The sequence below is a fragment of the Pipistrellus kuhlii genome, unplaced genomic scaffold (genome assembly GCF_014108245.1).
Source record: "Pipistrellus kuhlii isolate mPipKuh1 unplaced genomic scaffold, mPipKuh1.p scaffold_m20_p_9, whole genome shotgun sequence".
Taxonomy (NCBI): Eukaryota; Metazoa; Chordata; class Mammalia; order Chiroptera; family Vespertilionidae; genus Pipistrellus; species Pipistrellus kuhlii.
Genome location: NW_023425595.1, coordinates 3167312 through 3193814, shown reverse-complemented (window position 1 = coordinate 3193814; position 26503 = coordinate 3167312). Strand labels below are relative to the sequence as shown.

Genomic DNA, 26503 nt, shown 5'->3' with positions numbered 1-26503 from the left:
GAGAAACATCACCCCCCCAGGATCACAGAGGAAGTATCTACTCATAGAACCCAAGAGGAGCCATTCCCTAAAGGAAACAGGGGTCATAAGCAGATAAAAAAAGATCCAGCCAGTTTCTGGGATAGCTGTCCACAGGATCATGCATCATTCTCTGATTAGATATGGGAGATGAGAATTTCTTTGTCCCACGGTCAAGTTTTAAAATAAAAATCATGTGTCTCTTTGCTGAGGGTCAGAATTAAGGGTGAGGTACATTTCCAGTCTGGCCCTGACACACTGTAGCCCAGCTCCTTGATGGATTTATTCTGTCAAGGCCATCAATGTGCAAACACTTAGGCTATGGAAAGGGAGGAGCAGGCCTGGCGTCAGTAAAAGGGAGAATTTTTTCTTTTTTTCTTTTTTCACATAACACAGTTGATGGATATTACAGGGGGTGGAGATGTGATCTCTTTCCATTAATACTAAGATGGGTTTTAACCAGTTCATTTCAACACTGATGTCTGGGGTATAATGTCACGTGGTTAAGAGAAGCCCCCCCACCCCCACCCCCTTGGCTGAGCAATGAATGAAGACACTATTTCTGTCTCCCTCTGCCCCTGGACATGGCAAAGCCTTTACTCCTGCAGTGTGGGCATCTTCACCACCACCCTCTCGGAGGTCCTGGCTGTCTCAGAGTTAGTGGTTTGGCAGCAAGTGTCTGTGCAAGCAGAAGTCTGGTCAGTTGGTTTGGTGTTTGGAAAACCAGGGTTGTTGCCGCCAGAACAGAGTGAGGACCACATTCAGGCAATTTCAGTTTATGGGGAGATGCAGCATATGTCCTCATAAGCTGAATTCATGACCTGTTGAAAGATTTCCAGCCCATTTCATGGAAAACTACTGGATAGAGGGGGGATGTGGGCCCAATTCACTTCAAATCAAATGAATTGCTTGAAGACTCCAGGGAATTAAGATACCCATGTTTTTCAAACCCAGCTCCATGTCCATTTATTTCATAGGATTCCTTTGGAGATGATCAATTAATGCCCCATGTCATGGGATCCCACCTCAGGAGTTAACAGTCTAGGACAAGTTGCTTGAGCTTAGCTTCTAGCTGGTAACATCTACTCCCCTATTTTCCAACATACCCTGGGGTCACCTGGATGCACACAGAAGGAAGGGCTTGGCTGGTGTGAAGAATCACTGTTGCAGACCTCCGTGGTCTGGCTTTCTGTCTCCCAGGGGGTCGTTGACTGCCTGCTTCTAAATGGTGTTCGGCTTCCCTTCTGTGCAAGGCTGGCTCCTCTGGCCCACTCGCTGGTAGACAGAACAAGTGAGCATACCAAGCCTTTATGGAAATGAGATACTGACTGCAATAAATAGAAAAACTCAGCAGTAATAAACTCAATGGACTAGCTTACTACAAAATAGAGACTCCAAAAGGTCATAGCAAGAGACATATTTTTACCATTGGTCTTTCTCACAGATAACCTTCACTGGTAATCATGCACAGCTTACCAGTCCACATTCATGTGTTTATTTAGCAAACATTATCAGGCACCTAGCAGGTACCAGGCATGGCCTGAGGGGCTGGAGATGCCATGATGAGTAAGACAAAGTCCTTTTCCTTGAGGCACTTGCAGCCTGTTGAGAGAGCTTATGGTCCAGCCTGGCGTTGAAACCTACAGTCTTGGGAGATACTCCGTGAAGATAAGCAAACAAACCCAGGGTTTTATGATGTAACTAGTCTGGGGAATTATATACAAAGTATATTACAGACCCCCACAAAGCCCTGTAATAAAGAAAGCAGTTATTAGCCTTTTATAAAGTTCTTTGGCCACAGAACCATCTACACTAATAAAAGAGTAAGATGCAAATTGACCGTACCTTTTCAATGCCCACCAGCCAATCAGGAATGAGTATGCAAAGTAACCCAACAAAGATGGTGGGTTAATTTGAATATGCAGGTGCCCAGCAGCCTGGGCAGGCTGCTGGACAGCATGGGAAGGTAGAAAGGCAGATCTGGCTGGAACAAAGGTAGTGCTGGCAGCCAGGGAAAGGAAGGCCCATTCTTGCATGAATCTTCATGCATTGGGCCTCTAGTTTTTCATATAATACCCTATACAGTGATTTTCAATCAGTGTGCCTCAAGAATTTTAAAAACATGCAATATTTGACAGTTTAATCAGGGGCACTGACCTCTTTTCCCCTGGATTATCAAATAAAAATTAAAAAAAGACAACAGCCAACACAACAATAGCCATCTGGTGGGAATAAATCAAAATTATACCTACTTTTGTCAGATCAGCAAACAATGCAATATATATATTTTGGTGTGCTGCCGAATTTTAGTAATTATTTTGTGTGTGCCATGAGATGAAAAAGGTTGAAAATTGCTGCATTACACCAACCAGGGGAATTGGTGCTCCATGGAATCTAGTTTGGAAAACTCTGGTATCTTGCCCATAATGAATAAAACATTGAAGAATATCTCATTACTACAGAGGACAGGGTAAGAAGAGAATTTGAAAATCTGCAAAATATGGGCTTCTCTTCAGATTTCTGCTGAGGGATGGGCAGACAGTCTGCTGCCCTTGACTTTTAACCCTTGTGGAGATGTTAAAAGAACCAGGGAGATGATCCACTCCATGTTTCGGTAAGAAAAGTCCTCGCCAGCATTGGCCTGTGTGTTTCACAGAGGAAACTGATTGCTTAAAGTGATGTGGATGTTCTCGGATGTCCTGGGAATGATAAGAACTGTGACTGGACTTCCTGACTAGATTGTATCTTTGGTGACAGCCATACTGTCTCCTCTTTAAAAAATTAGACTATTTGAGCATTCTTTTAATCCCTGTGTCCACAATTCAAGGTCTAATTCATCACCAGTTACTCTCTCCCCTCCCCCTCGCTCTCTAAAACACACACACACACACACACACACACACACACACACACGTGTCTCTTGTCTCTAATCCCTTGTTATTAACCCCCATCTTGCCAGTTCTGGTATAGCCCAGTCACCATGACCTTGATTTGCACCACCCAGTAGTGGTCTGGGCTGTTTACCCTGGGGCTGTATCCCATGGAGACAGCATGTGAATTTGAACTGCTCATCAACCCCTTGCTTGCTGTTTCTGAGGACTACTTTGTTCCTGCATTTGTTAAATATTGCTCTTGTTGTCATGCAACAGGGCTTCTCCTTGGCCCCAGCATTGCTTGCCTCCTTCCTCTGCCCAGACTTGTTTTAGATTAGGTGGCTACAGTGGCAATGAGTAAGGAATAAAACTGGCTGTTTCTTTAAAGGTTATTCTGCCTCAGTAGACTTGCGTAACCCCTGAGATTCAGCCCTCACTTGCCATATTTATGGAATTCATCTTCAACACAGATGTCTTGGTTAGGGTTAGGGTTAGGGTTAGGGTTTGTGTACACATGTATTTGAACTTGAACACATCCATTCAAGTTCAAATACACATGTACACAGAAAAACAAAAGTGTAGATGTGGGTATGTATACATTTAGGTGTATATGCATGAGTATGTATATACATGTGATATAGAGTAATATGTTTTAAAATATGGGCCAGAGTTTGAATCCTGGCTCCACCATTATGGCTGATTTTCTTGGGCAAGTTGCTAGACCTCTTTAATGTGACCTTACCACCTTCCACCCTGTAGACTGAGGATAAGAGTCTACAGGTTGACCCAGAATCACCTTCTCCTTGAGGTGATTCCTCACCCCCTACCAGTGGCCCTACCTCAAAAACAGGGAACTAAGGCACAGCACAATAAAGGTTGATTGCAGGTGTTAAATGAAATCGTCTATTTAAAGGGAATACTCAGGAAATTAAAGTCATCTACTCTCCTTTCCACTATGTTTCCCACTAGTACAAGTTTCATAAAGACTTGAAAAGGGAAAATACGGGGTGTTCTATAGATAGTAAAATGGAAGTTACATGGTCCTCTCAAGGCCCACCTCAGCTTCATCTATAGTCCTATTCCATTCATCTGTGACTTTGTCAGAAAAAAAAAAAAATAGTCCCTAACAATTCACCTTACATTTATCTCTTGAGACTTGTTTTGTCCCCTTGGTTTTATTGTGCTGTGCCTTAGTTCCCTGTTTTTGAGGTAGGGCCACTGGTAGGGGGTGAGGAATCACCTCAAGGAGAAGGTGATTCTGGGTCAATGATGTTTTCTCCCAAACATGAGATGTTGCACATGACCACCTGTTGTGATTCAAGGGTGAAGCCAGCCAGGAATCCTCAGGCAAGAAGTCCCCTTTCTTCTTGTCCTAGCGTGCAGAGCTGGAGGAGGTAACTATAATGAGGGCTGCTAGCCTGTGTGAAGCTGCTGCCAGCTCAGGGCTTAGTGAGCCATCGAACATACCATTATAGATGCATCACCCTCACTCAGCATCTCTCCACACTTTACATCTGCTGTTGGCCAACTGCCTCTGCTAGGAGAATCTGGCCCCTGCCTGGCACCAGTGAACTCAGATGTGAAGACAATGACACTTAGTCTGGAAACTCTTGGCAAAGAGGTCAATGTGGTTGACCAAGACCCCCAGGTAGCTCTGACACGCTGACTCAGAAAGAAGGTGTTAAAATTGTGGAAGATTGGGGAGCAGGCATGATTGTGTGTAAAGTTCTGGATTGGGGGAAATCCAGATTACATTTGGAGTGTATAGCTTTAAGTTTTATTGCTTCTAACTTAGCTATTCTGATGCTATGGTTGATATAATATTTGCTGAGTTGTGTTGCCAAGTACTTTTCAATGTAATATGAAAGTCTCTTTTTAGTAGCCAATGCTAATAAAAAACACAAGATCCACTGAGCTCATATTACAACCTCTGAAATAACCCAGAAGCAGCTGTCCTTCAAAGATTAACACAGTTGTTGAAGAAAATGGCAAATGGGAACTCTTCTAAGACACTAGAGTTTGGGTTTTGCCCCCTTTGGCTATGGATGTGTAATTTCTATTTCTAACAGAGAAGCAGCAGGGGTGAGGTATGCCCTACATAAATAGGTATTTTAAAAGAGGGTAGTGGAAACACGAGACTAGGAAATCTGGAAGCAAGGGGGAGAAAGCCATGACCAGAGCATAGCGTGTGCAGATTGCTAGAAAAAGCCATGTGTGTGTATGCCTGCAGAGGAGACAGTTTTATTACTCACCCTCTTCACTCCCTTCGCCAAAGGTGTCTTCGCCAAACATGTGATGGTGTTTTATTCTGTAGAGCAGTATTTCCCAAACTTTTGACATATGTGTACCCCTTCTATAATTTTCGTAATGCTGAGTACCTCTCATACTCATGAGAATGTAGAATTAGGTGCAGCTCAGCACGTTGCGGTGTATATCCTCACCAAACTCTGGTGCAACACGTACCCCCACCAAACTCTTCCCATGCCCTTGGGGGTACGCGTACCACACTTTGGGAAACACTGCTGTAGAGAATAGTGGCAATGCCTTGACAGATATGCAGTTTTCCTTCCAAAGCCCTTTATGGTCATTGTCTTCTTCAACTACTGGAACACCAACAACTCCATCAGTCTGTGTCCATCCTCCTGAGATGTGGAGAAAATGCTGCACCAAGGTGTCTTGTTCATGATTGTCCAACAGCATAAGCGAGGGGCAGATTCAGGATTAAAAGTTGGGTGGTTCGATCCCTGAGTGTATCCACTTCGCCAGTATTGCATTCTTAATCTGCATAGTCAGCGGGATGAACTCTGTAGAACCAGGTAGAGTGTTGGCAGGAATAAGACTTTGGTCCCAGGAAGACCTGGATTCTGATCTTTCTTCTTTCACCTGAAAGTTGTGCTCCTGGGGCAATTTATTTACCCCCTCTGTTCCTCAGTTTCTTTGTCTTTTCAATGAAAAAAAGTAACACTTTGAAGGGTAACGGTGAGGATTCTGTGAGCTGGTATATGCTCACCGGGGCTCAGATTAATTCCCTGTGGGTGCTGAGACCAAGGGAGTAGAGGAGGATGAATGAAGAGCCACAGTGTAGGGCAGTGTGCTTAAAGGAAGTGCCAAACTGATTTTTTGCCCCTCCCCTCCCCAATGTACAAGAGCCTACAAACCAGATTTCCAGGAATCCGTTGGACATTTTCTTACTCCTGATTCCCAAAGGAGGGTGATAAAGGCATTGCCTCTGCAGCTATCATTATCTCGTTAGCAAGAGGTGCTTTGAAAGGGGAAGACTGAGGTCACTGAGACTGGGAATCAAGCCAGGCTATAAGGGAGGGTCACTGGTGTTGGCATGGTTCTCAAAGGCTCAGGAGGAAATAGGGAATCACCAATAGCCCCAGTAATGTTTTGTTGCCCTGTCTGCCTGTTATTCCTGCTCAGGATTTGCCTGCCTGTCATTGGCCCCATGGAGCGGGCTGGTAGTCAGGAATGTGTGCTGGTTGGACATAAGTTGGAAAGTTCAGATTGCTCAGGGCGGGTGAGGACTGAGTGGGGATGAGTGAGGGCCTGGGTGCCTATCTCTCTGATTTATAACGTCATTTTTATGTCTCACACTAGTCTCATTTATAAAATTGCAGGACAGTAAACAGCTCAGTAGAGATTTTAACTAAGTATGGTTAGATGGGATGCTATGAGATTTTTGGTGGATGCAAAGGCAGATTCTAACATCCAGCATGAGCGGACACATGACAAAAGTACTTTTCTTTGGGTGGTCTCACCTGGGCCTTTAATCAGAGGACTGATGTTTCAGTCATGTGTGGAACAGACCTTTGTTTGCATAAAGAATCCGGAGTTTTTCTGATCAGCCATAGCAATCATCCTGTCAGCATATTGCCTGAAAATCTAGTGTTGAAAACATGGCTCTCGGTGACTGAGCTAAGGGGACACCGTTGCTCCCCCTGCCATTCTGTGGCAATAAGTCCCTGCTGTTTGGGGGATTAAGTGTTCCCCATGTTGTCAGCAATAGAAATGGGTGAGCATTGGATAGCTTTACAGCAAACCATCAGGCAGACGAGGGGCTGTGCTAGGTAAGGTTGATGGTGATGACAGCTGACTCGTTCATTCATTCATTTGTTCTCCACCAGCTGAACTGGGGCCAGCTGGTCAGAAATGTGCGCTGGTTAGACATCAGTTAGGAAGTTCAGATTGTTGTCATTGCCTTGGCATCCCCAATTCCTAAAACAAGACTGAGAGGTTAAGGATCTTGCATTTTCCAAAGTGAATGTTGGAATATCCAGAGCTGGACCATCATGGATAGGAGATGAGCAGATGGCTGTCCTGAGCGTGGCTGTTGGAAGAAGGGCTTGAGCAAAGCTTAGGATGTCCAAGAACTTGGCAACTCTCTTGATATTTGTTCACCCCGATTTTAAAAAGGAGGGAGGAGAGCACTTGCACACATAGGATGCAGTAATTAGATGCAGTAATTTAAAATCAACCATTGTGCTGCGATAATTTTTAAAATATGCAATGCTGCTCATTGACCTCTTTTCCCTTAGATTATCAAACTTTTAAAATATGACATCAGCCAACACAACAATAACCATTTGGGATGAATTAAAATTATACCTACTTTTTGTCAGATCGGCAAAAATATAATTTTTTTTTTGTGTTGTGCTGCAGAATTTTAATAGTTTGTGTGTGTCATGAGATAAAGAAGGTTGAACATTGCTGAAAAATCAATTTTTAAGTAAAAATACTGTCCCCAGTTCTGAGAGGGGAGAAGGCAATGTGTACACATTTGGCAGTATCTACCTGTGGATATATATATATATGCTTATTGGACAAAGACAATTTGAAGGATAGACAACAAAATATTAAGGATACTTCTGAAGACCTTTTAGTTCTTATGATTTCATTTTTTTGAAGCTTTCACAAGGGATCTTTCATATTGAAACATGTTGAGTTTTATAAAGAAAAAATACTTTATCCAATGGAAGAATTAGGGGCTAGAACTCTGTATGCTGGATTTTGCTGTGTGATCATGGGCATGTGTGCTTGACCTTTCACTGCCTTGGTCTGTCCCAGGGCAGTGCTCCATGAGTTATTTTTGCTTTAATTGCTTATAGTAGCACCCCCTTATCTGTGGTTACACATTCTGCAGTTCTAATTACCGGGTCAATTGTGGTTCAAAGATATTATATGGGAAATTCCAGAATTAAACAATTTTATAAGGTTTAAGTTGTGCACCATTCTGAACAGCATGATGAAATCTCATGTGTACAACCGTGTCCCGCTCCTGATGTGAATCATTGCTTTGTCTAGGATCTTCATACGATATACACACACCCCCCCTTTGTTAGTCACCTTTACTTAGTAGCCCTCTTGGTTATCAGATGGACTTGCTGTCACAGCACTTCTGTTCACAAAATCTTTATTTTACTTAATAATGGCACAAAAGTGCAATAGTAGTGATGCTGGCAATTCAGATATGCTGCAGAGAAGCCAGGAAGTGCTTCCTGTAAGTGAACAGGTTTGTCTGCATAGGAGAAGGCATAGTATACCCAGGGTTTGGTACTGTCTGTGGTTCCAGCTATCCACTGGGGGCCTCAGGTGGACAAGAAGGGATTACCCTATTTCCTGGGGAGAAATGACAGGATAAAATTTATTTGCAGCTTTTATAAGACTTTGTTGTTAAGCGTGGAAGACAAATTAAGTTTGCTCAGTTTACTAGGGGTGAAGTTGGAGGTTGTCCTGGCCTGTCCACCCTAAGCAGCCCCATCCTCCATAGACCTGTGATTCTGAGGACCTGCCTTCCCCCTAGAATTCATTCTCGAAAATAGCTCCTTTGGCATTTATTTTTGCTTCTTCCTTACATAGCCCTTTTCCTCACTGGTCCAGCAAAAATGTGGGCTAGATGTTTGTCTGTTTTTTGTTTTGTTTTTTAATATATTTTATTGATTTTTTACAGAGAGGAAAGGAGAGAGATAGAGCTACAAACGTCAGTGAGAGAGAAACATTGACCAGCTGCCTCTTGCACACCCCCTACTGGGGATGTGCCCGCAACCAAAGTACATGCCCCTGACCAAAATCGAACCAGTCCACAGACCGAGGCTCTACCACTTAGCCAAACTGGTTTCGGCTGTTTGTCTGGTTTTTTTTAAATATATTTTTATTGATTTCAAAGAAGAAGGGAGAGGGAAAGAGATACAGAAACATCAGTGATGAGAGAGAATCATTGATCAGCTGCCTCCTCATGCTCCCCACTGGGGATCGAGCCCACAACCTGGGCATGTGCCCTGACCAGGAATCGAACCGTGACCTCCTGGTTCATAGGTTGATGCTCAACTGCTGAACCACAACTGGGTGGGTTGGATTAGATGTTTTTAAGAGGAAAGAAATATATTACCTACTTCACCAAGTCATTTTAAAGATTGAATTGTATAAATAATATAAAAGCATCTCAGCTAAATAAGTGCTAAAGTGCTTTAGCATACATATATGAAAACCTTCAGTAACTTTTAGCACTATTGGTGTTTTTCTCTAAATGCTTGTTCTGGACCTGGCCTTTAGCACCATGTTGAAATTTGTGAGATTTGTACAGCTAATGCCAAATGACCAGTGAGCCTTTTCTGCAAATGTTATAATAAGTGGAGAAAAAATCCAGGAAACGGATCTTGTCTGCTTATTGTGTTTTTAAATCTCTTCAGCTGGTTGCAATAAATATTTCTCTAGAATAGTCCACTTCTGTGTTTATTTCTTACTCATATTATGGGGGCATTTTCCTGTCTCAGTTTGGAGGAAGAAAGGGGTGGATTTACCAGGCCAGAAAGAGCTATTAAAACCGTTGCCTCAAGTAGTGACAAAATCATAGTGGTTGATGTCATTCATTCCCAAATGCCAGTGTGAGGATCTTGGCTCATCCACCAATGTTTGTGAACAAAAAAAGGTAATAACCTTTTATGCAAGTGGTTCCTTTCTATGATGCTAGAATGTTCTTACAAGGCTATGCCTAGGTGGTGATACTTTCTTTAAATGGCCCTCGATGACAAATTAAGAATGACCAACTCTGTGTCAGACTTCCAAGTTCAGCGGTGGAAAATAGAAAACTGAACTGTGAAATTCCAGAGGTTAGACGCCACCACAGACGCTAAGGTGGGTTTAAGTAGGTCTACAAAGCATGTTGGGGATTCCTGCCGGAGGGTTTCAGAAACAGCTTCAAAGGGAAGCCAGACTCACTGTCTTCCTCAAATATCTGACCTATTTCTGCTTCACTCGTCATTTTTGTGCAACATTTTTAGAAATGGAGAGTGGGAAAAAGAGAAGCATCAAAGCGAAGTCTGTTTCTTAGCCTGGGTTTCTTTGGGCAGCCTCCTCCTGATTCCTCTTATAGATTTTGCCAGATGGTCTTTCTTTTTCATTTCCTTAAGGTGTGTGTGTGTGTGTGTGTGTGTGTGTGTGTGTGTGTGTGTGTTTTAAGAAAGAAATACATAAATCCTACCCAGAAAGGAATATCTTTATTGTTTTCTTAAGGGAAAGAAGGCTCAGTTGAATTGAGGGACTGAATAAAGTTCTGCCAATGAGTTCACCCTTAGAAAACATTGAAATTCTCCCAAACATACTAATGAAGGTGCCTGTTGTCTTCTCTGTTGGTTTTCACTATGAAGATTCCATAAAAGTTGCATGCTGCGAGAGGGAGGAGCCAAGTTTGGAGGAAATGAACGGCGTGGTCTCTACTTGGCCATCAGCCTTGCACTTGAATGACCCAATCTGGAGACCGGTCTCCAAACTTCTTTGATGGCCTGAATGCCTGGGCTGTGCTGGGCAGCTGTGTCATTGAACATTCTTGGAGTTGTGAACTGCACAACCTGTGTCACTGCAAGCTGTGGCCTGATGCACCCCCAGCATCAGGGCACTTAAGAGGTGTATATTTGCTTATAAATTATGTATGTGCATGTGCCACCCACTTAGATTTCATATGGATAAAACATGATTACTTTATTAAAAAATGAAAATGAATAGCAGTTCTAACAAATTCATCTGTGCACAATGATGGTTTTGAACACCCTCTGATTTCAGCCACCCCACTTGGGAGATGTTGGCCTGGAAGAATGCATAGCGTTCTTTCTATCATTCAGGCAGTGCAGTACATTTGTAGGGTAGGGTTGCTTTTTAGCAGTAAGGTACTTATGGGTCTTACCCTTTCCTGACAGGACCTTTGCCCTTACCTGCTGGTTTCTATTGCAGAGTACACAGTCATTAATGAAGCCTGCCCCGGAGCTGAGTGGAATATCATGTGTCGCGAGTGCTGCGAATATGACCAGATTGAGTGCGTCTGCCCTGGAAAGAAGGAAGTTGTGGGGTATACCATCCCTTGCTGCAGGAATGAGGACAATGAGTGTGACTCCTGCCTGATTCACCCAGGTGAGTGTAGAATGGGAGACCTCAGGTTGCCTTGTGTTTTCTGAGGTCATGAATGGGAACAGGCTGAACACTTGTCCTGACAGGCAGCCCTCAGGAAGCTGTGAGGCCATGCTTATTAAGGATGTGTTCCTTGCTATTGGACTGTCATTGTTCCAGGTTCCTAGTGAACAGAGCTAGGGAGTATATATTATTTTTAAATGAATTTATGTTGATATTCAAGTTCCAATGTAATAAGGTTTACTTACCTTCTTTGATTTTACATTTGTATATCTTTGTCCCATGGTGAACATCCTATTTTCAAATAATACTAACCTAATCACTTATATTCTTTATCTTATTTTAGAACATAATATAATTGTATAAAATAACAATAACACTATTAGCACTAACAATAAGACCACTAATTGAAGTTATGATTTCTTTGTGGTTATTATTGACCTTAGACTGTATCCCACTAAGTGTATACAGTCAAAGCACTGTGTTTTAAAACCAATCGACATACAGGCATACGTTGTTTTATTGAATTTTGCTTTATTACGCCTCATAAATGTTGCATATGTTTTACAAATTGAAGGCAAACTCACCACCAGCAAAAGCTTATAACTCACTTGATGACGGTGGTCTGAAATCACACCTGCAGTATCTCCACGGTGTGCCTGTACTTCTTTTCTCTGTAACATATGCCACCTATGTGATCTACAGATAGGCTTTTTGTTTCCATCCACTTTCCATATTTTACAGTACAAGCAAATATATACACACACGTATACTTCTTTTCCTTTCTTGCATGAAAGATAGCATACTTTATTTACCCTTGCTTTTTGCTCTTAATAATGCATGCTGGAGATCACTCACTGACAGTATGAAGCCGCCATCTTCATTTCTTCTTGCAGTTACTTGTAACTGTATTGTGTGATTGCCATAATTTATGAGTATTTGGGTTGCTTCCAGCTTTTTGCTACTATAAATAATGCTATAGTGAATAGCCCAAGGCATACATCATGTATTATTTATGCCGTGTATCTTTGGCGTACATTCCTAGGAGAGGGATTGCCGGGTCAAAGAGAGGTGCACGGGTCATTTTGCCAGCCTTTGCCAAATTTCCCTCCGTGCCTTTGGCACTCACAGTGGCTGTGTATAAGGGCACTGTTTTCCCAAAGCCTTGCAACAGAACATGTCATTGGGATTGTTGCCAGTCCCATGTATGAGAAATGAGATCTCAACGTGGTTTTAGAAAGTTCTCTCATGGGTGACAACAATTTTCTTCATGCTGGTGGCAGGGGTGGTAGGAGGGTCAAGATCCAGGGGCACGGTGGCAGGATGTGAACCATGACTTCCAGAATGTCCAACAGCACCAGGGCCCTTACCCGATCAAGTTTGCAGTTCTAGGCTGTGTAGCTCTGCACTCAGTCCTCTGGCCCTTCTGGCCATTCTGTGAGTGCCTTAGTGTCTTTTTTAGTAGAGTCTCATTCTTTGTCATCCCCAGGCTGGTTTTTGTGGCATGCACATAATGGCCTGGGTGTTACTGTGCCAAGAAAGAGTTGGCAGGATCGTTGAGGTTATACTCTGAGTCCACTGGCTTCCTCAGTGGCACACGGGTAAGGGAAGCAACAAGGGGAAGTGGCACATGGGTGAAGACGACCTTTAGGAGGCACAGTGACCCCACTGGGACCCAGTTATGAGCCACATAAATTTGAGGCAACATATAAGCAACTCTTCTCTATTGAGAGAAGGGACCGGGAGAAGGAAGTAGAATCAGGCTGGTATGCAAAGAGAGGGTTATTAGTCTCTCTCCTACAGAAACCAGCATATACATACTTCAAATATATACACCATAACCCAACAAAACCGATTTCACCCAAAAACAAATGAGTATGCTGTCAGCTCAAGGAGACACTGGTTATCTCAAATAGCTGAGAAGCCTGCATTGGCAGTTCAGCCATCCATCCATCCATCTATCCATCCAGTGTAATAATATTTATTGAATATTCCTTATGTGGCAGATACTGGAGTACGTTCTAAGGATAAAATGTAGCTGAGCTAGAACTTAGCTGTCTGCCCTGAGTGAGACTGACTGAACAAACTCTGTCTTCCCTCATCACCCTCCATGTTTTAAAAATGATCCTAGCCCTGGCTGGGTAGCTCAGTTGGATAGAGCATTATCCCAATACTAGAGATCTGGTGCACCAAATTCATGCACGGGAGTGATACCTCAGCCCGGCCTGCACCCTCTCCAATCCGGGACCCCTGGCTTCTCCTATGCAGCCGGTCATGCAGGAGTTGCTGACTCCAACACCCTCTTTTTGCAAAATTTTTAGGTTGCACCATCTTTGAAAACTGCAAGACATGCCGAAACGGCTCATGGGGTGGCACACTGGACGACTTCTACGTGAAGGGATTCTACTGTGCAGAATGCCGGGCGGGCTGGTACGGAGGAGACTGCATGCGTGAGTAGACCCCCGGGGCAGCTCCATCTCTAGTGCCTGCTGGTTTAATGTCTCCGCTGGCTGCGGACTACGGTTTCTCTTGCCGGAATCTGAGTTCTGGCAAGCTTGCGGCCAAAAAGCTTTCTAGATAAGGTTATAAAAAAAAAAACACCAAACACGCGCATTTCCATCTGCTGGTTGTGGACTGTGGACATCTGTTTAGAATTGGCCACAGGAGGTTCCTATCTGCTCTTAAATCTTCCCCTTTCTGTTGAACAAAGCCAAGGCATTCTGCACGGCCTCATGACCATTCCTGAAGCGGCTCCACATTAGCATCTGTCAGATAACAGGGACTACAGCACCAGAATGCTCTATCTGTAATGCATTTTAAATATGAATTTCTATTGGCACATTTTTTGAAGCCTGCGTTCAATTCCTGAGGCCCATGTCAAATTGTCAGCATGCCCCTTGTCCCAGGAAAGAGATTTTTTTTCTGGGTTCTACTTGAACTCCAAGAATTATTTAGTCTTTATGAGAGTTCCCTGTGGGTTTCCACAAGCCTTTGAAAATGGAGTGGACTGTTACCTCCCCTCAGCTGGAGAGTCCCCTCTGCAGTGCCCTGATGGTGGCTGTTCCTCTGAGACGCTGGACCTGGGGCAGCACATGTCCTGTTAGTGTTGTGTTTAGCCTGTTCTACAAGTTCCCTCCTTGAGTCAGAAGCATTCTGGGTGGACTTGCAGACTGAGCAATTTGCCTCTTATGATGATATTCCCAGGCCACAGAGATGGAGACTGGAGAGCTACTGGTATTCTTTGCCTGATCAAACCTTAGCAAAATGCCACGAATTTCAAGAGTCTAGGGAAAAGGGTGAGGTCTGTGGTCAGTGGCCGAAAAAGCCAATTACCCCTGGAGGAGAAGGGACGTGTTGGTGAATCCTGGGAGCTCAATTATCCTGAATGCAGATGATTTTACAGTGCTGGTCTGAGGTGCAGATTTAAAACGTTGATGTCGTTTTAGATGGTTTCCGGGAACTTAAATTTAAGACTTTGGGGGATTATTTTCTAGGGAGATTCGCTGCAGGATTTCACCTTGGTCTTCCTCTGACAGCTGTTCTCTGAAGACATTCTGATATGATCAAGAACACAGGCTCTGGAATGACACAGGCCTGGACTAACCAATGGCTTTGCACTGTGACCATGGCCAAGCCATCTAACCTTGCTAATAGCAGTCTCCTTTTCTTTAAAATGGGAATAATGCGCTCTATGCCATTGGGCTGTTTCTAGAATTAAAGAAGATGTGTGTATGTGTGAAATGCCTAATGCTTTGCCTGGAATATAGCAAAAATGAATACAGTAAACATATCATTATTCTTTTATATGCTCCTGAATGGCCAAGCTAGTAGTGATCCAGAAATAAAAGTGCTTAAGACAGACAATCAGAGCTGTCCAGCAAAACTTTGATTTCACATTGACCCCCTACAGTATATTAGATCACTTTAGGATTTTCTTCTGTTTGGAAATGAAAGATTGCTTCTTCTCTGTGTGAGTGGAGAAGGGCCATGTGATGTGACGGGGCCATAGACAGGAGTCAGATCGTGCATGGCCTTGTAGGTAGGTGAACTGGGTCAAGATGTTATTCTGAGTGCAGTGAGAAGCCAATAAAGAGTTGGGGACTAGGACAGTGGTCAGCAAACTCATTAGTCAACAGAGCCAAATATCAACAGTACAATGATTGAAATTTCTTTTGAGAGCCAAAAATTTTTAAACTTAAACTTCTTCTAATGCCACTTCTTCAAAATACGACTCGCCCAGGCCGTGGTATTTTGTGGAAGAGCCACACTCAAGGGGCCAAAGAGCCACATGTGGCTCTCGAGCCCCAGTTTGCCAACCACTGGACTAGGATATGGCATTGTCAGAACCAGGTAAAAAGGAGTCACGGGTAGGGGAGCTGTTAGGTAGGAGTTGATGCTTGAGCTATGCTTTGCTCAGGTGTGGGCAGACCAGAAGGATACCTATGTGGGTGCAATTCTAGTCTCCTGGTTCTTAACCACAGTGCCATCCAACCTCCACTTCAAAAGCTCTGTTTTCTCTGAAAAGTGGGAAGTGGTATCTCTGCTGAGGGCAGAGTGGAAGTGAGACCTGGGCTTGAGAGCAGCAAAGGTTTGAGACAGCCACGCAAGGAATAAGGAAAGGCAAGTCCCAGCAAGACTGAGGAACCTGTTCAAGCTGGAGCTGTTATGTAGGCGATGCAGCCAGGCCAGTGGGCAAAGCTCTCCAGCAGCATGGTAGCTGCGATGAACTGAAACAGGCATTTGCTTGATCTGAGACTTGACTAAGACAGGTCATCCAGGTTGGGTAGGACATGAAATCAGAAAGAGCCTGGCAGAGAGAGAATAGGGATGGCTGTCTCAATGTGGTGAAAAAGTAAGCTTAGTGGTAATAAAGCAGTGGAACACGTAGATAGAAGGGGTATTGTAGGCAGAGAGTAGAATATCTATGTTAAAGCTATCAGGGGTGGTGGTGATAATATGTTCATATATAATAGTCAGTTTTTGCTGTGTAACAAATCTCAAAAGGAAATATATATATATTTTTTATTATGGGTCTGTGGGTGGGCTGGGGTTCAACTGATTTCAGCTGAGCTGATCTGGGTTGAACTCCATGCCTCAGGGTCCAGGCCAAAGAGGCAGCAGCTACTAGGGACGTGCTGTCCTTAGGGGAGTTGCAGAAGCACAAGAAGCCAAGCCACACACACAGGCACATTTAAGGCCTCTGCTCATATCACATTCACTCACATTTCAAAAGAGGTCATGTGGATAAGCCCCAAATCAGTCAACTAGGGAAGTATTCTCCATCCCAAGTGGTAGGGCCACTGATGGTATCCAGGTGTCAGATCAAGGCTTCCTCAAGGACAGCTTATTGCTACAACAGGCCATTGCTACTGGCAGAACACAGAGCCAGGCCCTCATTCATCAGTCTACCCAGCCATTCAAAAAATATTTCTTGAGTGGATGCTCTGGAGTGCTGGACAAACAATGAATATGTCTTGGAGCTTGCAATTTAGAGAAGAGAGAGAGAGAAAAAAAAAACACCCAAAAAGTAAAAAAAATTGAGTGCGGTCATCAGTGCTATGAAACAAACAGAATAACAGTCCGATTCCTATCTCATTCTGTGTTAGTTCAGTTGTGCTTGTTTAGTTCCATGATGTTTGCTCTGAAAGCCTCATCCCACACAGTGTGCTATCTGGCCATAGTCTTAGCCTTCATAGAGCATTTCTTTTGGGGCCCTGAGTTAGACACCAGGGAAAACAATGAGCCCTCAGTGAGTTTACAAACCATCCATGGAAACAGTGTTCGACCATAAGAAGACATCTGTGTGATATGATGATGTTATTAGTTCTTACCACATGTGCCTCATATTGGCATTAAATGAATGTGAATGGAATTCAAATGAGGAAGTAACTCATTTCACTGTTTGTGGACTTCTTGCTGGGCACTGGGTGCTGCCTGCCTCTGTTAAGAGGAAGCCACACTTGAGTGGCTGTTTATGGCCAGGGCATCTTGCTGGACACCCATGGCAGTGCAAGCATTTACCCAGTAGATGGCGCTCAAGTGATCCTTTCAGGCAGTTTCATTCCGAAGGAAGGAGGGCTTCCTGTTGAATACCCTCTGGAGGCCCAGGCATTCCCCACGCACCCCCAACCCCCCCCCCCCCCCCCCGCGCCCTATAGAACCTTAGAAGGAAGGAGAAGTGACTGGAAAATTCCAGAAAGACGATTCTATATTTGAGTTACAGAGCTTTCATATAAAGCACTGAGCATATGTTACAGCACCTTTATTTGATCACGTCCTTGACAATGTTTATGTTAATTAGTGTTAACCTAACTTACGACAGTCTTAAAATCCATTATGTGATCAAGTCATTCATAACCATTGGCAGATGGTATTAAACAAGATAACAGGAGAATGGCCTGAAGTCACTGAACCTAAGGGAAGACTTTATTCCCATCTCCCTGCCTAGGAAAGAATGGTTTCGTGAGCTCAGAAAATCCTGGCTAGGGACAAGAGCCAATTCTTGGTTTCTTTCCCCAGCCTTTTATTTTGAAAAATTTCAAATCTACAGAGAGTTGAAGAACAGTACATTCCTATACCTTTCACCTGGATTCACCTATTAACATTTCCCTCATCTGACTTACTTTTACTGCATACAGACACGTGAATTTAATATTCTCCATGTTCCATGTTATCACCATTTTTCTTTTCCATGCTAAAATTGTCTTGGAATTGGCCAGCACAGCCCCTGAAAGCTGGCTCCACTGCATCATTCGGTAAGCAATGCCTCATTCCCTGGTCTGCAACCAGCCATTTCTCCATGAATCCTGGTTCCTCCTATGGGAAAAGCCTTTAGGAACTGCAGTCTGTGTGCTGGCTCCAAGAGGGGCTGAGAGCAGGAGTCAAAAGGAAGACTTCCTCTCAACGCTTCTTAAACCGGGAGGTAGTCTTCTTACATGGAGCAGGACCCAGAGCCACTCCATATGCCACACTTCCATGTAGCATGACAGTGATATGAACCTTGTAGGCATTGAAGGATCCAAGGGATATGAGAAGGTTAGGAAGTCAACCCAGAGAAGAGAGGATTTTTATAGAGAGATTATTAATACATTTATCTTCTTAGTCATAATTTGCATAGTGGTAGAGGAGCCAAGGAACTGGCCATAAGCCATGCCCCACAATGTGTGTGGGCTAGAATAGGAGAGAGGAGGATGATTTGTGAGGCTGGTCCTTGAGCCATAACAGACAATGGTCAAGAGCAAATTTGTGTGTGTGTGCGCACGCGCGCGTGTGTCTCTGTATGTGTCTGTATGAGAGAGAGAGAGCACACTTTCACAAAGCTTTTCTAAAAATATGTTTTTATTGATTTCAGAGAAATGAAGAGAGAAGGAGAGACAGATAGCAACATTGATGAGAGAGAACCATTGATCGGCTGCCTCCTTCATGTCCATTACAGGAGACCGAGCTTGCAATCTGAACATGTGCCCTGACCGGGAATCGAACCAACAACCTCCTGGTGCATGGGTCAGTGCTCAATCACTGAGCCACACTGGCTGGTCTGTATTGCTGATTAGTGGAGCAGTCCTCCTGGGGACCAGAGAACCACCTGGATGGAGTCCCTGAAAACTGGCTCATCTGGCTCTAGTCTTTGGTGTCCTGGCACTTCCATAAAAAGAACGATGACCAATTGGGTCCAAATTGGGGATGGTATTATGCAGTGGTTAACAATGGGACTTGGAACCAGTAGGTTTGAGTCTCTATTCCTATGACTTTGGCAAAGTTACTCAATCTTTGTAAACCTCAGTTTCCTTATTTACCGAATGGGGATAATAGTGGCCCCTTAGAGGATTTTTGCGGGTTAAATTAAGTACCATCTATAAACCCCTTAAAATGGAATCTGGTACATAGTAAGTACTCAATAAATGGTGGCTGCTATTCTTTTTTTTTTTTTTTTTTAAATGTTTTTATTCATTTTAGAGGGAGAGGAAAGGAAGGAGGGGGAAGTAGGGAGAGAGAAAGAGAAAGATTGATATGAGAGAGAATTGATAGGTTGCCTCCCATGCACACTCTGGCCTGGGACTGAACCCACAACCTGGGCATGTGCCCTGACCAGGAATCGAACCAGTGACCCTTTGGTGTATGGGATGACACTCAACCAACTGAACCACACTGGTCAGGGCTATTCTTATTTTTATTTCTAAACCAGAGCCATAAAATAAGCTCTTCTTTTTCTTTCTTTCTTTTTTTTGAGAAGAAAATCAATGTAAGGCTAGAGAGGAAATATAATAAAGCATAATTCCCCAAAGTGACAAGAAAATATATGCTGGACACGAGGAGGTAGTCTCCCTAGGACAAGTATTGTGTGGTAAATTGCATTTTATATTTCATGTCCTGTAGCTCTTTGGCTCTAGGGAATTTAGGTGAGAAGTTTGCAGAAGATTTTATGTTGTCAAAGAGCTCATCCATCATTGCTCAGCTTCTGATTAGGGCATAGGACATGAAAAAGACTTCCTTTCTGCTCAGAGAGCAAGAAATCACTTGATAAATCAAAGAAAATTCAGAATATTCTTTAAAACCTTTGAGTATCTGTGAATACATACTCTGTAAGAGTCTGAACTCCAGAGGAATGAGTTCTTTCTGGGTGAGCAAGGGATCCAGGATGCTTCGTACCTTAAGTGAGTCAGCTATAGAGGTTGGCTGGGGGCAGGGCAGGTGAGAGGGTGGGCCTGCTGGAAGCAGAGGAGGAGCCTGCCACACTTGTGAGGAACCTATGTGCTGGCCGGTTGGATTGAAATCTGAAGAAGACCGCAAAGCAAAGGCCATCGTCTCCACCAGATATTTCCCTTAAATGAAATTTGGCTGAGCAAGCAGAGGCTGGGGCAAGACATGGAAAGCTGGAGATCTTGGGAAAGTGTAGTTTTACAGCTTCAAACACTTGACATTTCAAAGTGATACCATTTCCTAGGCTCCATTTTTCCATTCTTGCAGCTATGTAGTTGCAGGAGGTTGGGCAGTGGGGGTGTTGAAAATCAAAGGCAGTTATTAGGTTCCTGGTGCTTGAATTTCAAGACCCTTCCAGAAGGATTAGAGCTTGGGCCTGCTTCAAACTAGCTTACTTTCTGATTGGGTCGACCTAATTAGTCCCTCAGCCCTCTTGCCTAATAGAAGAAAGGATATTAACAATCCAAAAAAAATCTATGTATTTCCTGTTGTGAAGAAGCAAGAGAATGGGACCTATAGTCAAGAGAAAAATCAGTCCAAAGAAACAGACCACACATGAGAAAATACTGGAATTTTCAGACAAGGATTTTTAAATGATTTAAAAATAAATATATTAAATGGTTTACAGTAAAATGTTAATACAATTGAAGAAGAGAAATTTCAAAATTGATTTGAAAAGTGTTAAAAGGAACCAAACGGAAATCCCACAACTGAGAGCTATACTATTTAAATATTTTTTTAAATGATCAGAGGGGATTAACAGCCAGTTGGTCACAACAGCAGAAAGGAGCAGGGAACTTAAACACAGGTTTAATAGAAATAAACCAAGCTGAAGCACAGAGGAAAAAAAGACTGAAAATATTTAGCGTTCGATGTCCTTTGTGCTACCCTAGTCCAGATCCTGTCTTTTGAATTGGATTGGCAGGGTTTTCTCAGTGTGTGTTCATTGCAAATAACCAAAGAGAAAAAGACCTTCTGCAACTGATGCTATTCTTACTGGACCACAGTTTCAACTAAATGAACAGACCATTTGGTACAGGGGGGAGGGGCTTTAAAAATGGTCTGACTGGGCAGATGTTTGGTTCTATCTTGCACAGCCATTCATTCAGTTAATTGAACACCTACTCAATGCTATACAGACGGGAACATGACAGGCAAAGTCCCTGGTCTCTCAGCACTGTGTCATGGGAGAGGCAACCAGTTATATAAAACAATTTGTATAAAGTATCAACTTGATTGGGATTATCAGCCACATCATGGAGTTAGCTGTGGAGTCACTCCTGGACGTCTGGTTGTTCCTAAAGAAGACCTGAGGGCCCCCCTTCCCTCCATAAAAGCCACCACGTAGCACTGACTGTGAACCGGGCATCTTCTCTGTACCTTCATGCCCTAACTCATGAATCTTCAGCACAGCCATTTTACGGGGGAGGACACTGAGTCAAAGAGGGGTTAAATGATATTCCTGCTGTCTGTACGCAGCTTGGAAATGGCAGCACCAAGATGCCACTTGAGAGCCCAAACTCTCCCCCTCTCTACCAAATCCCTTCTGGAGGTGAGAGGCACTGACACTCCTCATCTGAGGGCCTGTCCGGGGGCCTGCAGGTCATGGTATGATGAACCAAATCACGTTGAAAGTGAGAGCTTTCTCCCAACTCCTGGCCGGGTGCATGGGCCATTCCCATGTCATCATCCAGGCGTTGGTTCTGCCATCACTGCCTGGGATCCTGGGCCTAATGGGTTTAGGGCTCCAGCCAATGATGTAACGAGGCTCTTAGGATCCCTGAGGCAGTGGCCAGAACCTGGGCTGTCCCTGTCATCCTTGTACCAAAATAGTGTCTCAGATCTAGACAAGACTCAAGAGAAACAGCATTGCTTCCCATTTATTGAGCATTTCTATGGACCAGGCGCCATGCTGAGTGCTGTAGATAGAATAGCTATCTCATTTGACCCTCAGAACAAACCAATAGAAAAATAACAACATGGCAGTCGGTGCTGCTATTATTCTTATTTCCAAATGAGGAAGCCCCTCGGCTGGGAAAATCTGGAGAGCTTGCCTGGGCTCACACAGCTGGTCAGAGGCTTACCCGAGGGTCAGACCCAGGCAGCTCCCCAGGCTGCCACTACACCACTGAGTCCTGTCTCCCGAGCCGCCTCTGAAGGAGGGAAGAAAGTGCAGTTCCCTTTCTGAATCTGAGCGTTTTCCTCAGTGCTTTCTTTTCCTCCAGAGGAAAGATTACAGTGGGGGGGAAAAAGAAACTCAGCCGCTTCTCAGAAGGATGTTGTGTCTCTCTCCGGCCCCCGACCCCCTCCGTGCTGGAGACAACAAGACTTCTGTCTGAACGCTGCGGGTGTCCGTGTCTTTGGGAGCCTTCCAGCTCCCTTCCTCGTTTAGAGTTCTTTCAGCTCTGCAGAAGCAGGGCCTCTCCGGCTCGCTCCTGTTTGTTTGGCTTGTAGCAACCGGGAAGGGTGGTGGGTGGTTAGGTGGGTGGGTGGGTTGAAGATGAGTCCAAGATTTAAGAGCCCAGTGGACAGTCTGACTTTGCTGGCAAAAGGGCTGTGTGTGTGTGTGCGCACACACACACACACACACAGCCCTTTCCTCCTTTGCAGCAAGACATTCTCAGAGAGTCTGAGCACGGATCCCAGGCCCATTGCCCGCCCTGGTCTTTCAGACACAGGACCACCTGCTAGGTTGGCCAGCAGTACTTCCTTGGCGGGACACTCAGCTGGGCTCACTGTTCTGCCCGAGACAGAGGTGCAGCTCGTACCCTGCACGCAGCCCGCCACCTCCCCTGGTAGGGACAGAGTGCAAAAGGGAGCTGGAGCAGCCCCTGTGTGGGGTGGGAGCAGGGTTCCTTCCTCCTCTCCCCTGGACCCGATACCCCTCCTCCACGCACATTGCTGAGAAGTGGCCTCTTGGAACCTGTCCCCCATCTTGGTGTCCACGCTGCCCTCCCCTCTGCAGTGAGAAGGAAACATCATGAAACGTAACCAAGGTGGCCAGTATGGTTTGGGATGTTGGCTCCTGAGGGACAGCCCTGGGCCTGCAGGAGCAAGTGGTCTAGCAGCTCACATGGCCAGTCGGGGGCCGGCGTGTGGGTGGGGCTGGGGCTAGAGCCCTCCACAGGCTGTGTGAGATCCTGGGACGTGCCCATGCCTGAGTGTTCTTGCCCAGGAGACCTGACCAGGGCTGGGCAGCGGCTCCCCCTGAAAATGGGGGGAATGTAGGATGCTGCTGTCTGGTTCCAGCTTCTGCACGTGGGCAAATGCTGCTGCTGGTTCTGGCGTGGGTCCCTGCAGAAGGTTTGCTGTGGGAGCTGAGATTTCACGCCTGGCGGTTGGGCAGCTTCCAGTCCCAGGGCTGGAGGCTGTGCACGAAGGTTTCTTTTTCTGGCCTTCACACCCAGCACATCATTTCCGTAGCCGGGCAGCAAATGAGTGTGGGCGAGGAGGAGCGTGAGGTGTGCAGGAAGGAGGAACGTGCACTCTAGAACAGCAGGGGGAGTGGTGACGAGCCAGCGTATCTTTTTTTGGGGGGGCGGGGGGAGGATAGGGAAGAAAGATTCTTCTCCTCCAAATGGAGTGGGAGGTGGGAGGGCGCTGGGTCAGGAAGCCCCGAAGGCAGTTTAAGTTGCCAGTCAAGATCCAGCATTGGTCCTTGACAGACTCAAGTTCAAGGCCCCGCTTCGTGGCCCGCTAGTGTTTACTGATTTTTCTGCTGAGGGCTTTCTGTGCGTAACTTGATTCAAGTCTCACAATCCTTATGATGAAGTTTTATCCTCGTTTGCTGAGGTTCTGAGAGATGGAGTAGCTTGCTCAAGGCCACAGAGTCAGAGAAGGTAATGTTTCAAGCCAAGGGTAGGAGGATGCTGAGGTCTCCAGATTCACCAGGGCTTTCCTGTTGGAACAGTGATTGACAGTCTTCGGACTTCCTGGCCATCTGGCCTTGGGGAAGTCCCATCCTTAGTGTTCACATCTGGGAAATGGGGAGGTGAATTGGTTTCTCATGGGGATTAAAGGAGAGAATGTTTATGAATCTTTTGGCTAGTGCCTGGCCTATCATGATATCATCATTTAGCCAATCAACACCTATCTATGGAGCACCTGTTATATGCCAGGTACCATTCTAGGTGTACAGGCTAGAAAAGATCCCAGCTCTAGCAAAAGGATTATAGATCTGGATTTCTAATTGACCAGGGATAAATTTTTTCTGTAAAGGAACAGATAGTAAATATTTTCATCTTTTTGTCTCTTGTTGCAACTACTCAACTCTGATGTTATGAGCTTGAGAGTGACCATAGACACTGCATAAAAGAACAAGCATGGCTCTGTTCCAATAAAATTTTATTTACAAGAACAGGCACTGGTTTTGGTCCACGATCATAGATGGCCAACTCTTGTAGAAAATATTTATTTACATGACTTAGGTAGTTTTTTCTATAAAACCAATTCAAAACATTTCCCCAAAACTCTTTCATAAAACTAGGTGCTTCTGCCGAAACCGGTTTGGCTCAGTGGATGGAGCGTCAGTCTGCGGACTTAAGGGTCCCAGGTTCGATTCCGGTCAAGGTTGCGGGCACATCTCCGGTGGGGGGTGTGCAGGAGGCAGCTGGTCGATGATTCTTTCTCATCGATGTTTCTAGCTATCTATCCCTCTCCCTTCCTCGCTGTGAAAAATCAATAAAATATATTTTTAAAAAAAACATACACACACAAAAAAACAACTAGGTGCTTCTTACATACCTGTGCTTTTCCAGTGGTTTTCAAATCTTAGAGCTCCCTTGTAGGCAACTCAGGGGACAAGGGTGATGATGAGGACGGAGGGCTTTGGGTCTCTGCTTCTGCTTTAACCCAGAACCCTTCTTGGGCCCATGGTGTGATTGACAGTTTTCATAAGTTTGTTTGAGAAAAGGGGGTTGGAAACTAGAAAAAAAAACCAAAAAACCATTAATCCAGTCCAACTGGTTAGAGACTGTGTCCACCCTCCAGTATCACGCATTAGTGAGGCATTGATTACATAATTGGTCATAGACAAATTAATTTTCTAACTGGATGAAGGGGCTCAGCAAAGAGTAGCTTTGGGGCTCTATTTGTGGGGTGAAGAAGGTGGAGGGAACACAGACCAAACAGTCATGTGTAGGTGGAGAGTTGGGACAAAAGCCATCGTGTCCTACAGAGAGGTGTGGGGAAGGTCAGCTTCCAGAGCTCATGGAGGTGGAGACCGCAGGCTGGCCTTTGGCCATCTCAGCGAAGGGGGGTGACAGCGTGGCTTGTGGATAGTCAGACACAGTCAGGATTGAATCTCTCCTCTGTCACTCAATAGCTAGGCCAGTTATTCCTCTAGGTATCCATTTTCCCAGCTGGGACACTAGAACGATGCCCCTTCCCTTCTCAAGCTGCTGGGTGGATTAAAACCTAAGCATCGCTAGGTGCTTCAGAAATAGTTCTTCCCTTCTCCGTTTCATCCTCAGGGTGTGGAATGAGCATCTCTTTTCTATTGACTCCAATGCCCATGCCCAATCTTCTCTCCCCAGGATGTGGCCAGGTTCTGCGAGCATCGAAGGGTCAGATTTTTCTGGAGAGCTACCCGCTAAATGCTCACTGCGAATGGACCATTCATGCCAAACCTGGGTTTAACATCCAGCTAAGGTAAGTGGCTAGGCTTATGAGGAAACACAGTAATGGGACTGAGGGCGCTGGATCCTAGTGACCCAGGGGGCTAACTAAGCATCAGCATGTTATCCTCAAAGGCAGAAAATGTATATTGGAGCCTTTTTCTTTAACCTCTCATTGATTTAGTGGGATAAGGCCTGGTCAACACGATGGCCAATTAAATGCTGGCATTCACTGCCTTACAACAGTGGGGCTCCATTGATTTTTACCCAAAGACAACACAACAAAGCAAGATCCTGAGAGCCATCTACTCATGCCCAGATCATAACCAGTCTTCCTGTTCTCAGACTGCCGGGCTGGGTTCCATGGGAGGGAAGTGAAGAACTAAAGGGCGGCGCAGGTCTAAAATTCAGGGGATTTAGACTCAAGATCGGGGCTCACACTTGACACAAATCCTTTCACTGATGTTCTCAGAAAACAGCCACCACTCCCCACCCCCTCCAACAAATGAACCAGTTCTCTCACTTGTGTGGAAGATAAGTTGTTTCTCTCATGGGCTTTGAGGTCCATGCAAACATTTAATTTGTACCCTAGTCCACAGTAGAGACCTGGTTTTATTGTAACTGTGAGGAAGTAGCACAGGAGAGTCCTGATGGTGAGAATGTTCACGGATGCCTGGAACAGGTCTTAGTGCCTGGAACAGAACGTGGTACCCCTCAGGGGCTGTTGAAAGAACTGTTGAAAGAACTGTTCTCTGCCTCCTGTGTCACCTCTCCTACTCCTCTCTAGGCACTGGAATAAGACAGATGCCCCACTCTGCTCTCAAGGAGTTTGCAGTCTAGTGGAGGAGTCAGGCATGCGTGCGCACACACATACCAAGGAGATAAAAACGAGAA

The 26503-nt window shown here is 44.8% G+C and overlaps 1 protein-coding gene across 6 annotated transcripts in view; it reads left to right on the top strand.

Moving 5' to 3' along the window:
- PAMR1 (peptidase domain containing associated with muscle regeneration 1) overlaps positions 1-26503 on the top strand; it is a 131040-nt gene that overhangs the window by 78300 nt on the left and 26237 nt on the right. For 4 of the 6 annotated variants that reach the window (XM_036428425.2, XM_036428424.2, XM_036428422.2 and 1 more), the window contains 3 exons: positions 11121-11297; positions 13616-13744; positions 25529-25643. In XM_036428425.2, the coding sequence (XP_036284318.1) occupies positions 11121-11297; positions 13616-13744; positions 25529-25643 (421 nt within the window). Of the gene's footprint in view, positions 1-2609; positions 2633-10771; positions 10797-11120; positions 11298-13615; positions 13745-25528; positions 25644-26503 lie in introns of those variants that run through there. The other 2 variants (XM_045578056.1, XM_045578055.1) reach the window with 2 other exon arrangements.